The sequence below is a fragment of the Ziziphus jujuba genome, chromosome 4 (assembly GCF_031755915.1).
Source record: "Ziziphus jujuba cultivar Dongzao chromosome 4, ASM3175591v1".
NCBI lineage: Eukaryota > Viridiplantae > Streptophyta > Magnoliopsida > Rosales > Rhamnaceae > Ziziphus > Ziziphus jujuba.
Window position 1 is genome coordinate 32,823,956 of NC_083382.1, and position 12,781 is coordinate 32,836,736.

General features: G+C 33.8%; 1 protein-coding gene across 1 annotated transcript; it reads left to right on the top strand.

The window, feature by feature from the left end:
- Positions 1-576: 576 nt before the first annotated feature.
- On the top strand, positions 577-12,361 carry LOC107415198 (DNA-directed RNA polymerase I subunit 2). Its single transcript, XM_016023484.4, has 27 exons — positions 577-917; positions 1,108-1,181; positions 1,302-1,421; positions 1,683-1,759; positions 2,124-2,187; positions 2,508-2,578; positions 3,208-3,285; positions 3,384-3,429; positions 4,346-4,526; positions 4,604-4,656; positions 4,773-4,846; positions 4,990-5,107; positions 5,716-5,803; positions 6,018-6,133; positions 6,850-6,977; positions 7,074-7,153; positions 7,855-8,096; positions 8,206-8,370; positions 8,498-8,662; positions 8,771-8,845; positions 8,976-9,079; positions 9,172-9,247; positions 9,987-10,115; positions 10,244-10,384; positions 10,490-10,702; positions 11,164-11,460; positions 11,733-12,361. The coding sequence occupies exons 1-27, from the start codon at positions 752-754 to the stop codon at positions 12,135-12,137; spliced, it is 3,546 nt and encodes a 1,181-aa protein (XP_015878970.3). The 5' UTR covers positions 577-751; the 3' UTR covers positions 12,138-12,361.
- The last annotated feature ends 420 nt before the right edge of the window (positions 12,362-12,781 follow it).

Consider the following 12,781-nt stretch of genomic DNA (forward strand, 5'->3'; position numbering starts at 1 on the left):
AAATTATTCTGTCTTTTAATTAAAATTTAATCAAATTATTCAATTAATTATCTTTTATTTTCAATATATTGAGCTGGATTGAATTGTAGCCTTATTTTACTTATTAGCTAATCCAGGATGAATCTTAGTTATAAATCTAGTTGAATCATAATTTATCTTGATTATCCAAAGGTACCTCACCATAATTGATGTTCAATTTATAATAAATATGAACATTCAGTACTATTTTTAAAACCAGATTTCCACAATTTTCACATATTAAAAAAGAAAAAAAAGAAAAAATAAATTGTATTAGTTCACACAAAGAAGAAAATTGCATTCAATTTTCATTTATTTATTTATTCATTATTATTATTTATTATCAATAAATATTAACATTCACTGCTATTCGCAAAGCCAGATTTCCGCAACTTTTGCACATGAAGCAAATTGCATCCAATTTTTATTTATTATTATTATTTTGTTTTAAAAATATAACCGTTGGATCATCTGGCTTAAAGCTGTAGCGGGTCAAACTGCGGCCCAAGCAAAAAAACTAAAATAATAGAAAATATAATAAAAAAGAAAATGTTGGGCTTGGCAAAACCGAAACCTAAACCCTGTTAAAACCCCGAAATTGGGAAAACCATACGCCTCCGCTGAAGGGCAAGGACGAGAAGAGAAGAGAAGAGAAAGGGAAAAGAAGTAGCGCCGGAGAAACTCATAGCTCCGCCGGACGACTAATAATTTTCACCGGAGAAGTGTATAGAAGATGACGATGAAATCGGTGCCGGAGAAGGAAAACGAGGACCTTCGGGAACTGTTCAGGCACCACATAGAATCCTTCGATCATATGGTAAGTGAGGGATTGGAAACCATGCTTCTCCGCGTCAAGCCCGTCAAGGTCTACGACTCTTCCACCGGCAAGACGCTTAATAATATCCTTTTTTTTCTTTGTGCTATTTTTTTTTCTTTTTCATTTTATTTTCGTATAATTTTGGATTACTTAGGATGTTATGGAAACAGAAGGTTGAATTAACTTCACGGTTCACTTTTTTTTTTTTTTCTTTTGTGATTAAAATTTGCGTTATTGAATTAATAGATTTGATTTCTTAACTTGTGTTTTACTATCGCTGGAGAATCCTGAGGTGCACCAACCACTAAAGGAATCGAGAGTGGGCGACCTTCTGCTTCCTTTCGAAGTAAGATTTCTCTTTATATATGTTTTTAATATATATATATATATATATATATATATTATATAGTGTATCTGGTATAGCCATTTTATGCGTTAATGGGGTTGAATTGCTTTTATTAAACAGTGTAGGCAGGCTAAAATTTCATATTCCGGCAAGTTCACAGCGGATGTTTGCTTTCAGTATGATAAGGGGGCTGTCATAAGAGAGAAGATCAGTCTTGGATCCTTGCCTATAATGCTAAAGGTTTGTACTTTATGGTATTTGCTTTTGTTTCTCAAGTTGATTAATCTTTGTATAACTATTCTCAGTCTTAACCCTTGTTATTGTTATTATTATTATTATTATTATTATTCAAGGGGTGTTGCATGAAAAGCAGCGTGAACGAAACCATTCTTCTTTTGTTCAACATGTATTGTGATTTCTAGTTGGAAGGTGGAAACTTCCATGTTCGCCTTTTTTCTTGGCGTTTCAGGAAACTTATGCTTTTGTTTGTGTTCAATGCAGTCAAAATTTTGCAACTTGAGAGGTGCTAGTCCCCAAAAATTGGTTTTCTATAGGGAAGAGTCATCAGAGATGGGTGGGTAAGTATTCTCATAATGTTTTTAGTTACTTTATACAATGTAATATATCCTCACATTTAACAACGGCATTTCATTTCATTTATTTATTTTGATAAAATCAATGATAATGGAATTTTTCAAGGTGATAATACAAGCATAAATACCTGTAAAGCACATATAATTCTGTTATGTTGTTTTACTACATAATTGTAATCTAAATTTGATTGCAAAAATTACTAATTTTCAATAAATGGAGTGACCATTGGATTATTAAAGTTTTTTAATCACATTATCATTCATTTTTTGTTTTTAGTTTCTTTCTTTTCTTGGGTTATTTTTCCTGTTTTCTATTTATTTTCTTTCTTTATTATTATTTTTTTAATAGATACTTCATTTTGAATGGACTTGAGAGAGTTGTTCGCCTTGTAATAGCTCCAAAGCGGAACTATGTAAGTAAACCCTTTCATCTTATATAATACTTTTTGAGATAGGCAAGTGGTGAAGGGCCCTTCAATTTTGGGTTGGTTCCTCTTCTTAGATTTATGGTATAATTTTGGCAAACTTATCAATACTGCTAGTTCGTTTCCTTGCTAACGTTATCCTTTATACTTGAACGACTTTAATGCAATTTGCTCCATCAAAATAAGATTTTGAGGCAGCATGCGCACACAGACAGAGGCGTAGTTTCTTTGATGTACACACACACACACACACACACACATACACACACATATATATTCTCTTACTGAATACGTGTTTTGTACTCCAGCCAATGAGTCTTGTTCGGGGTACATATCTTAATCTGCGCGAAGGATATACTGATAAAGCGGTTTCCATAAGGTTCTTTCTTTTAATCTCCATATACACATATATCAAATGTTACTATGATGAAGTGTTCTTTTTTTCGTATTCAATATTATGGACAGACATAGAAGGGAAACCAAGGATTTACTAGTATATCTTATTTCATTTTTGGGCCTAAGAAAGATATCATTGCAACTGTGAAATGCTAATTTCAGTGACCAAGTTAGGCATGGTATATTGTTAGTTGAGTATCATGTTTTTATATCTCTTTCAAATTTTGTCCAGAGAATTTACTGTTTTTTGCAAAGGAACTATACAAACATTATAAAAGTTAATAAACTTATAATCTCATCTCGTTTTTCATGTGTGCAAGACCTGATATGTATTTTTAATTATGATGCTATATCAGATGAATAAATGTGCCAAATGTTTTAACTTCTGGGGAACAAGTCAAGTAATGTATATAATCCAGGATTTATATACCATACATATTCAGTTTTCAGTCTACCCTTTTCATTGGTTTACTGACCCCTTTTTGAAGAAGCATTAGCAAAATTTGAAGTTTAATTTTATTTTATTTCATTTTAGTTTCAACTTCAGGTACAACAGTTGCTTTTGACTTAGTAAATTAGTTTGTGGTGTAAACCTCTTTTATGTCATTTCAGGTGTGTACGAGAAGATCAATCTTCAGTAACAGTTAGACTGTATTACCTTAATAATGGAAGTGCAAGACTTGGCTTTTGGTGAGCAGTTCTGGTTTGGCTCTAGCAGAGGGTTTTGCTTGTGATTTTTAGGGCAAATGAAGTGTTCATACTATTTATTCATTTAAACAATTTTGCAGGATAAAGGGAAGGGAGTACTTGCTACCTGTTGGCATTGTTTTAAAGGTGTGACGCATACTAGTTATGCTTAGATAATTTGAACTTTTTTCCTTTTAAATTGTTCTTTTTACGCATTTATCTTATTCTTTTGTACACAGTAGATATTATCTTTTTATTTATATTTTACTGAAATGGTTTCACTTTCAAAGCATGAGCTTGAGAAGTGCCTTCTGTTATTTTCTGGAGCATCTCAGTTTCTGGTCTGAATCTCGCTTTTTTTGTACTTAATTTGTGGTTTGCATGTTGCTTGAGGTCCAATTCACATTTCATAGTATGATTAAGGGTGTTCACGGGCCATGGCAGTTCAACTCCAAATTCCAATGGAGCCCACTGATTCTGGTTTTGAAAACTCAAATCCAAGCTTATCGAATTTTCCAATAAAATCAAGCCTGGCCAATCCACCAAGCATCAGTTTTGATTGGATAAGGGTTATCCATTTAGATCTTGGGCCTAAAAGCTGACTTCTTCCTTCTAGGGAATTCAATGTATAGCCCAATTTGGGGTGGTGTTTCACAATTGAGGCAAGCCTACACCATTTTATACTTTTCAAGCCATGTAGAGGTCTATTTGTCGAGGAGAATAAGTTGACGATAATCATTTACTCTTTCTGTTTTTTTTTTTTTTTTTTTTCCTTCCCCAACCCCCCTCTTATATATATATATATATTATACACACACATATATATATATATATAATTTGTCTTGTCTTGACTTTAAAATATCAAAAGAAGCAAATTGTTATATTGCTAAATGTTTGTTATGGCATTGGATATCTTTACTTTCCTGCATAAAGGTACCAGTCATCCATCATTGTGTTTATGGCCTACTGTAGTTTGGTGCTTATATTCTTCCTGTCCCTGTTTGTCTAGACACGGTGGTATAAATTTGCCTCTTATGATATTAACTGAAGCTGTTGATAACAGGCCCTTATCGACACTACCGATCGTGAAATTTATGCAAGTTTGACATGCTGCTATAGTGATAAGTACGAGAAGGGAAAAGGTGCTGTTGGCACTCAACTTGTTGGTGAAAGGGCGCAAATTATTCTAGATGAAGCTCGATATTTGTCCCTTTTCACTCAGCGTCAATGTCTAGAGCACATTGGTAGTTACCATGGAGTTATTTATTCTTATAATTTACAACATTAACTATATGTATTCATTCCATTTATTATCATTCAGGGGAGCACTTCCAATCTATTATGGATGGGCTGGAAAATGAAAGTTATTCTTCTGTAAGTCACCTGTTATTCTTTCAAAAAAAGTGAGGAAATTTACTTTGCAAAAGTGGTGGTCTATGACAGTATATTTCTGACACTTTTTATTGCTTCCGCTCTTCTTTTTTTCGTAGGTTGCAGATGCTGTTTTTAAGGACTACATATTTGTTCACCTTGATAACAATTATGACAAGTTCAATCTGCTCATGTCAGCTTTTGTCCCTCATTTTGTATATAGTTTTGCTTCTATTCATAACATTGATTCCTCTTTCAATTGTTTAACATGTAAAATTTGTTTCTTTCTTTGAGAGTTCTGCACATTGTTTCTAACCATGTTTTTGGTGTCTCTAGCTTTATGGTGCAGAAACTATTTTCACTTATAGATCAGACTTCCGTGCCAGACAATCCAGATTCCTTGCAAAATCAGGAAGTTCTACTCCCTGGTCACTTGATTACCATTTATCTAAAGGTAGAAATCTGAAACTGATTTGTCGGGATAGCAACTTGTGAACCCTTCCAAATTCCTTGTAACAAAATGCTGTGTTGACGTTAATAAAATGCATTGTGTATATAACTAGAATATTAAAGATTTTATGATAAATGTGTTTTTCAGTATTTAATACGCTTGCTTAATATATAAGTTACATGTTTTCATTTTAGTTTGTGATAAATAAGCATTTTTCATATCAAATGGTCGATGCCAAAAATTGCTAAATACAGAAATCTATATATATATATATATTTTAATCTTCCAGTAGCTGTCCAGTGCTTATAAAATAATCCTTATCTTGTTTCTTATTAGCTTTTTCTTTCAACATGGTTGAGAGGTTTTCCTCCATCTTCTCACAGATTTGTATGTTTTATGCAATCATGATTTCATTCTTGCATCCAATGATATCAATTTATTGTCAAGATTTAATGACATTCTTTCTACTTAATAATTTATTTTATCAGTGTTTACTGATGGATGACCCATGAACCCAGCAAATTGTTATGCAGCATTGGCTATTTGATATGTTGGTTTTTGTGTGGGCATGTTATGCAATATGTTCACACATTGTTAATTCTGGTTTGTAGGAAAAAGTGGAAGATTGGCTGAACAAGTTCAAAAGCCTTATTCAAGATCAGATCAATGACAAAAGCAAAAACTTTGATCTTTGCAGCTGTAAGTTTTAACCTTTCACTTATGCTTAGACATTTACTCTCTCTCTCTCTCTCTCTCTCTCTCTCTCTCTCTCTCTCTCTCTCAATATCCCCTTCTCCTTTTCTCTTGCTTAGTTTTGTTTTTTTTTTTCTTGATTATAGAAAAATTTCAATAGGTTTAACATATGTGCATTTTTTTTCGAAAGTTGAGTTGACACTTCCATCTGGTAATGCAGTAGCTGATGTAAAGAAGGTTATGGATAAAAATCCTGCAAGGAATATCGGTTTAGCTGTTGAAAATATGTTGAAAACTGGAAGAATTGTTACTCGATCTGGTCTTGATCTCCAGCAGGTATTGGTTTATTGGTGGTACTTCTGTTTTAAATTGTCATGGACTGCTCCCTATTGCATTGATTGCTTTAATTTTATTAAACATGTATTGTCTTGATGATTCAATCAGGTACTTTTTGCACCACTAGAGCATTTTGTGTTGCAATTCAAGGTTCAATTCCAGTATTAATATGAACAAAATAGGGTTCATGTTATGCAAGTATAAATTGAGCACATGATGCTATAACTTCTTTTATTTTTACTTTTTTCCCATTTTCTTTTTCCTTTTGGTGGTTGTATAAGGATTAATGATCAAAAAAATGTTAAACACATAGTAAGTGGTGGTTCAACCTTGATTGTAGCAATAAATAATTTTATCATAGCAACGGCTAATTTGATCTAAGTCAAGAACTGAACAACTTTTAAATTGCCTGCATTTGGTAAGAGCTTTTCCAATTCATGCCATTGAGTAGGCAACTTTCATGATTCTGTTGAGCAAAATGAGTAGACAAATTCTTATGACAATTCTGGGTTTTAAGTGCTAGACTTTCACCAAAGCAGGTCTGCTGTATTATTGCATGTGACCTTTTGTCCTGAGGTTCTTGTGCAATATACCAAAACGCCCCTGTCAATGAATATGAAATTTTGTCCACTTATATCCTTGCTTCTGTTTAATGTATAATTTGCTGAGTTTAAATTAGAGTTTGTGGCTTATGGATTTTGTTCTTTTAAACTTAGAGAGCAGGCTTTACAGTTCAAGCGGAGAGGCTTAATTATTTGCGTTTTCTTTCTCATTTTCGTGCTGTTCATCGAGGCGCTTCAGCTGCTGCACTTCGAACCACAAGTGTGCGGAAGCTGCTACCTGAGTATGTGCTCTGTAGTTTATCTTGTATTTAGAAATTTCTTTTATAGTTACATTAATGACTTAACGGCTCATTTATTTTCTAATATCTAATTTACAGATCTTGGGGATTTCTTTGTCCTGTGCACACACCTGATGGGGATCCATGTGGCTTGCTAAACCATATGACTTGCACCTGCCGTAAGTTTTTTTTTAATAAAAAGTTTAAATGTAATATGGTAATTTCAGCGAAATTTGGTAAAGTATGTTGTAACTAATGAAGCATTAATACTTATAAAAATAGAAATGATAAAAAATAGTGAAATATTTATACTTATCATTTTCTTTTAGTCTTTGCATGCTTTCTCAACCATTCTCGATTGCAGTTTTTTTTTTTTTCCTTCCCTTCCTCTCTCTCTCTCTCTCTCTCTCTGGGTTTGAAACTTTGAATATGTAATTGTGCATATTTTTTCTGCATGTACTATGGTTTTTAGTTAGTATAACACTGTCCACCAAGAGAAAGAATGTGGTAGTAGTGCAAAATAATGACATCCGATGTTTGGCTGATATGTTGGAAATATTAGTCAAGTGGCAGATGAGGCTTAGATTACACTTGTCTTGCCGTATGGGACTCTGTAGGAGATGCTACTTATATACGTTGTATCATATGTATTGGAAAATATGCTTAATATACATTGTTGGGCCACTTCATATCAGCTCTAGCTTTTGGCATTAGTGGTGATTTAACAATAAAATAGGCTAATTGTGTAAATATGCTAAATGCAGATTTTGCTGTCATCTGTTGTTTGTTACTCTGTCTTCTGATATTCAAGATTTTTTCTTGTTTTGAACCATGCTTATCATGGATGTGAAACCTAATAATCTTATTCCATATGTGTCAGGAATTACTTCTTATTTGGATTCACAAGGAAATACTAAAGATTTCTTTGACATACGAAAGTCTATCCTCAGTGTTCTTATTGAGGTTGGAATGTCACCTTCACTGCCAAAGTTAGTTCATGCTGGTCTTCCTGAAATGCTTTCTGTTCTTTTAGATGGTCGTGTTGTCGGTTATCTATCTTCCTCTGAAATTGAGAAAGTTGTGGCTCATTTACGAAGATTGAAAGTTTCGTCTGCTCCTGGGGTTAGTTTCTTTGTCTTCTTCCTCTTTTTTTTTTTTTCTCTCTCACCTTATTTTATTTCTCCATAAATTTTTTAATTTCTGATGTTGCCATTGTAATAATATTTTGCAGATTCCGGATGATCTGGAAGTAGGATATGTTCCATTGAGCATGGGAGGAGCATATCCTGGTTTATACCTGTCCACATCACCTGCTAGACTTGTTCGTCCAGTAAGAAATATTTCAATCCCTTCTATGGATGGCCAAGATATTGAACTTATTGGGCCATTTGAGCAGGTCAATATAGCATTTTAGAGTACATCTCCTACTTTTGTAATTACAATGAGATTTTATGTTGTGATCATGTAGATGCTACTAGAGCACTAACTATTACGAGCAAATTGATTTATATGTCTTGAATTAGGTTTTCATGGAAATAAGATGTCCGGATGGTGGGGACGGTGGAAGAAGGCAATCTTTTCCCGCAACTCATGAAGAAATACATCCAACTGGAATGCTCAGCGTGGTTGCTAATCTTACACCTTGGTCAGATCACAATCAGAGCCCACGTAATATGTACCAGTGTCAGGTGACATTTTTCACCCCTCTGGCCTCTTTTCCATAAAGTGTCATGCTTATCTTTTCCTGACATCTGCTTAAGGTTTTGTATGTTCTTTATTTGGTTCTGGACTATTAGATGGCAAAACAAACAATGGCTTTCTCTTCACAAGCAATTCACTTCCGAGCCGATCAAAAACTGTACCATCTTCAGGTTAATTAATATCATTCTTCTTCTTCTTTTCTTTCTTTATCTAGTGTTTCTTTTTTCCTTGTACTTTTTTGTGTATTTATTTATTGCTAGATTCTTGTAATCTGATTATCTTACTTCTTATTATTCTCAGACTCCTCAATCTCCAATTGTACGCACAAGTGCATATACAAAGTACAACATAGATGAATATCCAACTGGCACAAATGCAATTGTTGCTGTATTGGCATATACCGGGTGAGAATGTAGGCATTAAGAAGGGGTAAATTATTAGTTGTTTGATCTGGTGGCATTTGTTATTTTATCTTCTTTTTTTTTTTGAAATCCAGGTATGATATGGAAGATGCCATGATTTTGAACAAGTCATCTGTGGATCGTGGAATGTTTCATGGTCAAATATATCAGGTTTGCTCTTGTTATATTACATGATGCTCTATTAATATTATACTATAATCTATGTGCTTTAGAAAAGCTAATATTAAAGTGCACTAGAATATATGCACTTTAGAAAAGCTAAGTTCTAGACTGCCTTTTGGTCATAAGCTATCGGTCTTTGTAGAGTTTAATATGCCATGGTTTATGTATATGGCCTTCTCAACAGAAGTCCAGTTTTTGATGTAGAACCAGATTCCTTCTAATTCTATGATTAATTCCTCCTTGTTTGTCTCCATGGTTTTGTTCAAAATATACAAATAAAAGGTAAACTATACTAGAAGCTTTCAGTCAAATAATTACACTGGTATGATATGTCATGTATTTCATATACTAACACAAATGGATAGGCCTAATATCTATTTTCATACTGTTGGTCCTAGACACGTGAAGAAGCTTTGTTCTTTCAAGAACCTTCTTAACTGATTGTATCTACTGCGTTCACGTTGCATCAATATTTGCATATGTATGCATTTATAGGTTATGAGAACCAAAACGCACATGCATGTGTCTATATGGACATCATACGTACATGTTCTTTTGGAATTTATGGATTTTTTAAACAAGTTGTATTATAGTTGTTTTCATGCTATTATTATTGTAGCTAGTATAGATATAATTGACCATTGTTTTAGTTTGATGTTGATACTGACACTTATGTTTTATTCTGGCATCTGAACTCACGGTTGCATAACAACTGGATATTTGGCAGACAGAAACAATTGACTTGTCTGATGGAAGCAAAAGGTCTGACAGGAGTGAAGGGATGTTTAGAAGAAGTACTTTGGATAAATCAGTGCATTCTTCGATTGATTCAGATGGGCTTCCCTATGTTGGCCAGGTTAGCCACTTAACAATTTTGGTAGTTGTTCTATCACTTTTAATGTCATCTATGCGTGGCATGCAAGTTCGTATTAGACTAACAAGTTTGTGAGAGTATGTTCATTGTTTTGGTCTGTTATTTTTCAGATGATAAAGCCAGATGAACCCTATTGTAGCATCTACAACAAGGTAACAAGTAAGATAAGAACTGTCACACGAAAGGGTTCAGAACCTGGTATTGTTGACTATGTTGCTGTTGATGTAAAAAACAAAACTGATATTCAGAAGGTAAAATGGTCTGCTGTTGATGTGAAATAAAAACAAGAATCATCTTCTATTTCATATGCTTCTGATGCTTGTATGTATTATTTTTCTTTTACAATTTTTGCACAGGTTAATATACGCTTTCGACAACCTAGAAATCCTGTTATTGGTGATAAATTTAGCAGCCGACATGGGCAGAAAGGTGTTTGCTCCCAGTTGTGGCCTGATATCGATATGCCATTTTCTGGAGCTACGGGCATGCGTCCAGATCTTATTATAAATCCACATGCATTTCCTTCGAGGATGACAATAGCCATGCTTTTGGAATCAATTGCTGCAAAGGTATTATGACAAAGTAAAATATTGAATACTTTTATGTTCATTGGATTGTAAATGCAACGATAATTTTATCAACATTGAGACATTTTCAATCTATTGTAAATCCTGAACGTGTCATGCATGATATGCTGTTAAAGATAATACTGAAATACTACTTGAAGAGTCTGATTTCTAGAATGCTGAAGGTCAGGTTTTAAGAAGTTGCATTGACTTGAGACCATTTATGAACTCACCTTATCTTATTTTTAGTGATCTTAAATGCTAGGAAGACCGATGTAATGGAGCATGAAGGTGGATCAAAGTGTATCAATCTGGCCATAGATGTTTCTTCCTGTTCACATACATAAATAATTACATTTTGCTGATTAAATTTAAGCACTTGCATAGGTTATTCTTAACATGTATGTTTGCTGATTAAATTTGTTTAGTAAGTTATTAAAGATGCTTCCATTTTCTTGTCAAAGGGTGGCAGCTTACATGGAAAATATGTTGACGCCACACCATTTGCCAGTTCAGCTAAGAAAGCTAATGGAGAAACCGTACCAGAACCTTCTTCGGTCGACAAAGCCAATGGAGAGACAGAATCAAATCCCAATTCACTTGTTGATGAATTGGGTAAAATGTTAAGACAGAAGGGATTCAATTACCACGGTGTAGAGGTGTTGTACAGTGGGGTTTATGGAACAGAACTCAAATGTGAGATCTTTATGGGGCCCGTCTATTATCAACGACTACGACACATGGTTTCAGACAAATTTCAGGTGAGGATATTTTCTAATCTTTCCTTCTGGTGTTATTTAGATCCTTTTTTTCTTTGGTCAACCATGTTTCTAAGATTGAGGCTCACGTCTTACAGCTGTATGAATTGTTCATTTCTTTTGTTAGATGTGCTATGAGTAATTCTCATGTGCTTCATTAAGAAAATAACTATTCTTCTTGGTCTTAAAAGGTTTATCTTCCTCTGTTTTGCCATGCATGTTTATTCGTTTACATAAGTTTCATTTTAGTACCTGTTCTTGATTTTGGTATGCAGGTTCGATCCACAGGAACAGTAGACCAGGTCACTAGACAACCCATCAAAGGGAGAAAACGTGGTGGTGGTGTTCGATTTGGTGAAATGGAGCGGGACTCCATGCTTGCACATGGGGCAGCATATTTGCTGCATGATAGGCTTCATACATGTTCTGATCGTCATATTGCTGATGTTTGTACTCTTTGCGGAAACATCCTCACCACATCGTTAGTCCGGCCACAAAAGCCGCGTGACGTTGGTGGCCTACCCCCTAGAGGTTCTAAGAAGGTCACCTGCCATTTTTGCCAGTCAAGTAAAGGAATGGAGACAGTTGCAATGCCATATGTCTTTAGATATTTGGCTGCAGAACTAGCAGCCATGAACATAAAAATGACCCTCAAAGTGAGTAACGGAGCGGGAGCCTAACTTTTTTAGCGGTTGAGATCTAGATCCTCTCCATTTATTGAGAAATGGACAGGATGAATTTGCCTTCATTTGTTGTAACATTATTTAAACATATTTAGTAGTTGATGCCAATTTGTTTTATTTAAATAGGAAGCTACACCTTAAATGGCATCAAGTACTTTTTTGTTTTTTGTTTTTATGTGTTCTAAAGAAAAAAAGAAATAAAAAAAATCCAATTTGTTCAAGTGTCGATTACTTTTAAATAGCTACGAAACTTAAAAATTAATTTGTATTTTTGTACATGTATAAAATTAAATAGAAGATAATCATTGTTAAATAAAACTAATTCTACATAATGAAATCAAAATATTAAACACTACAAGATAACAATATAAAGTTCTTTTTAGTCTCCAGTATTTAAAAAATCACTTTCAAAATATTATTTTCTTGGGTATTAACTACCCAAGTACTTTCACAGCCAAAAAAAACAAAAAAAAAAAAAGCCTACCAAAGTACTTTGTTTCTTTAGTTCTATTGGTTCTTGGTTCAAGATAGGCAAAATCTCACTCTTGCTTTATTCTAAATGACATTTTCATGACACGGTGTTTCATTTATATTTTTTAGGTTAAAAATAGATTTATTTCATCACCTAATTTGTACTTTCA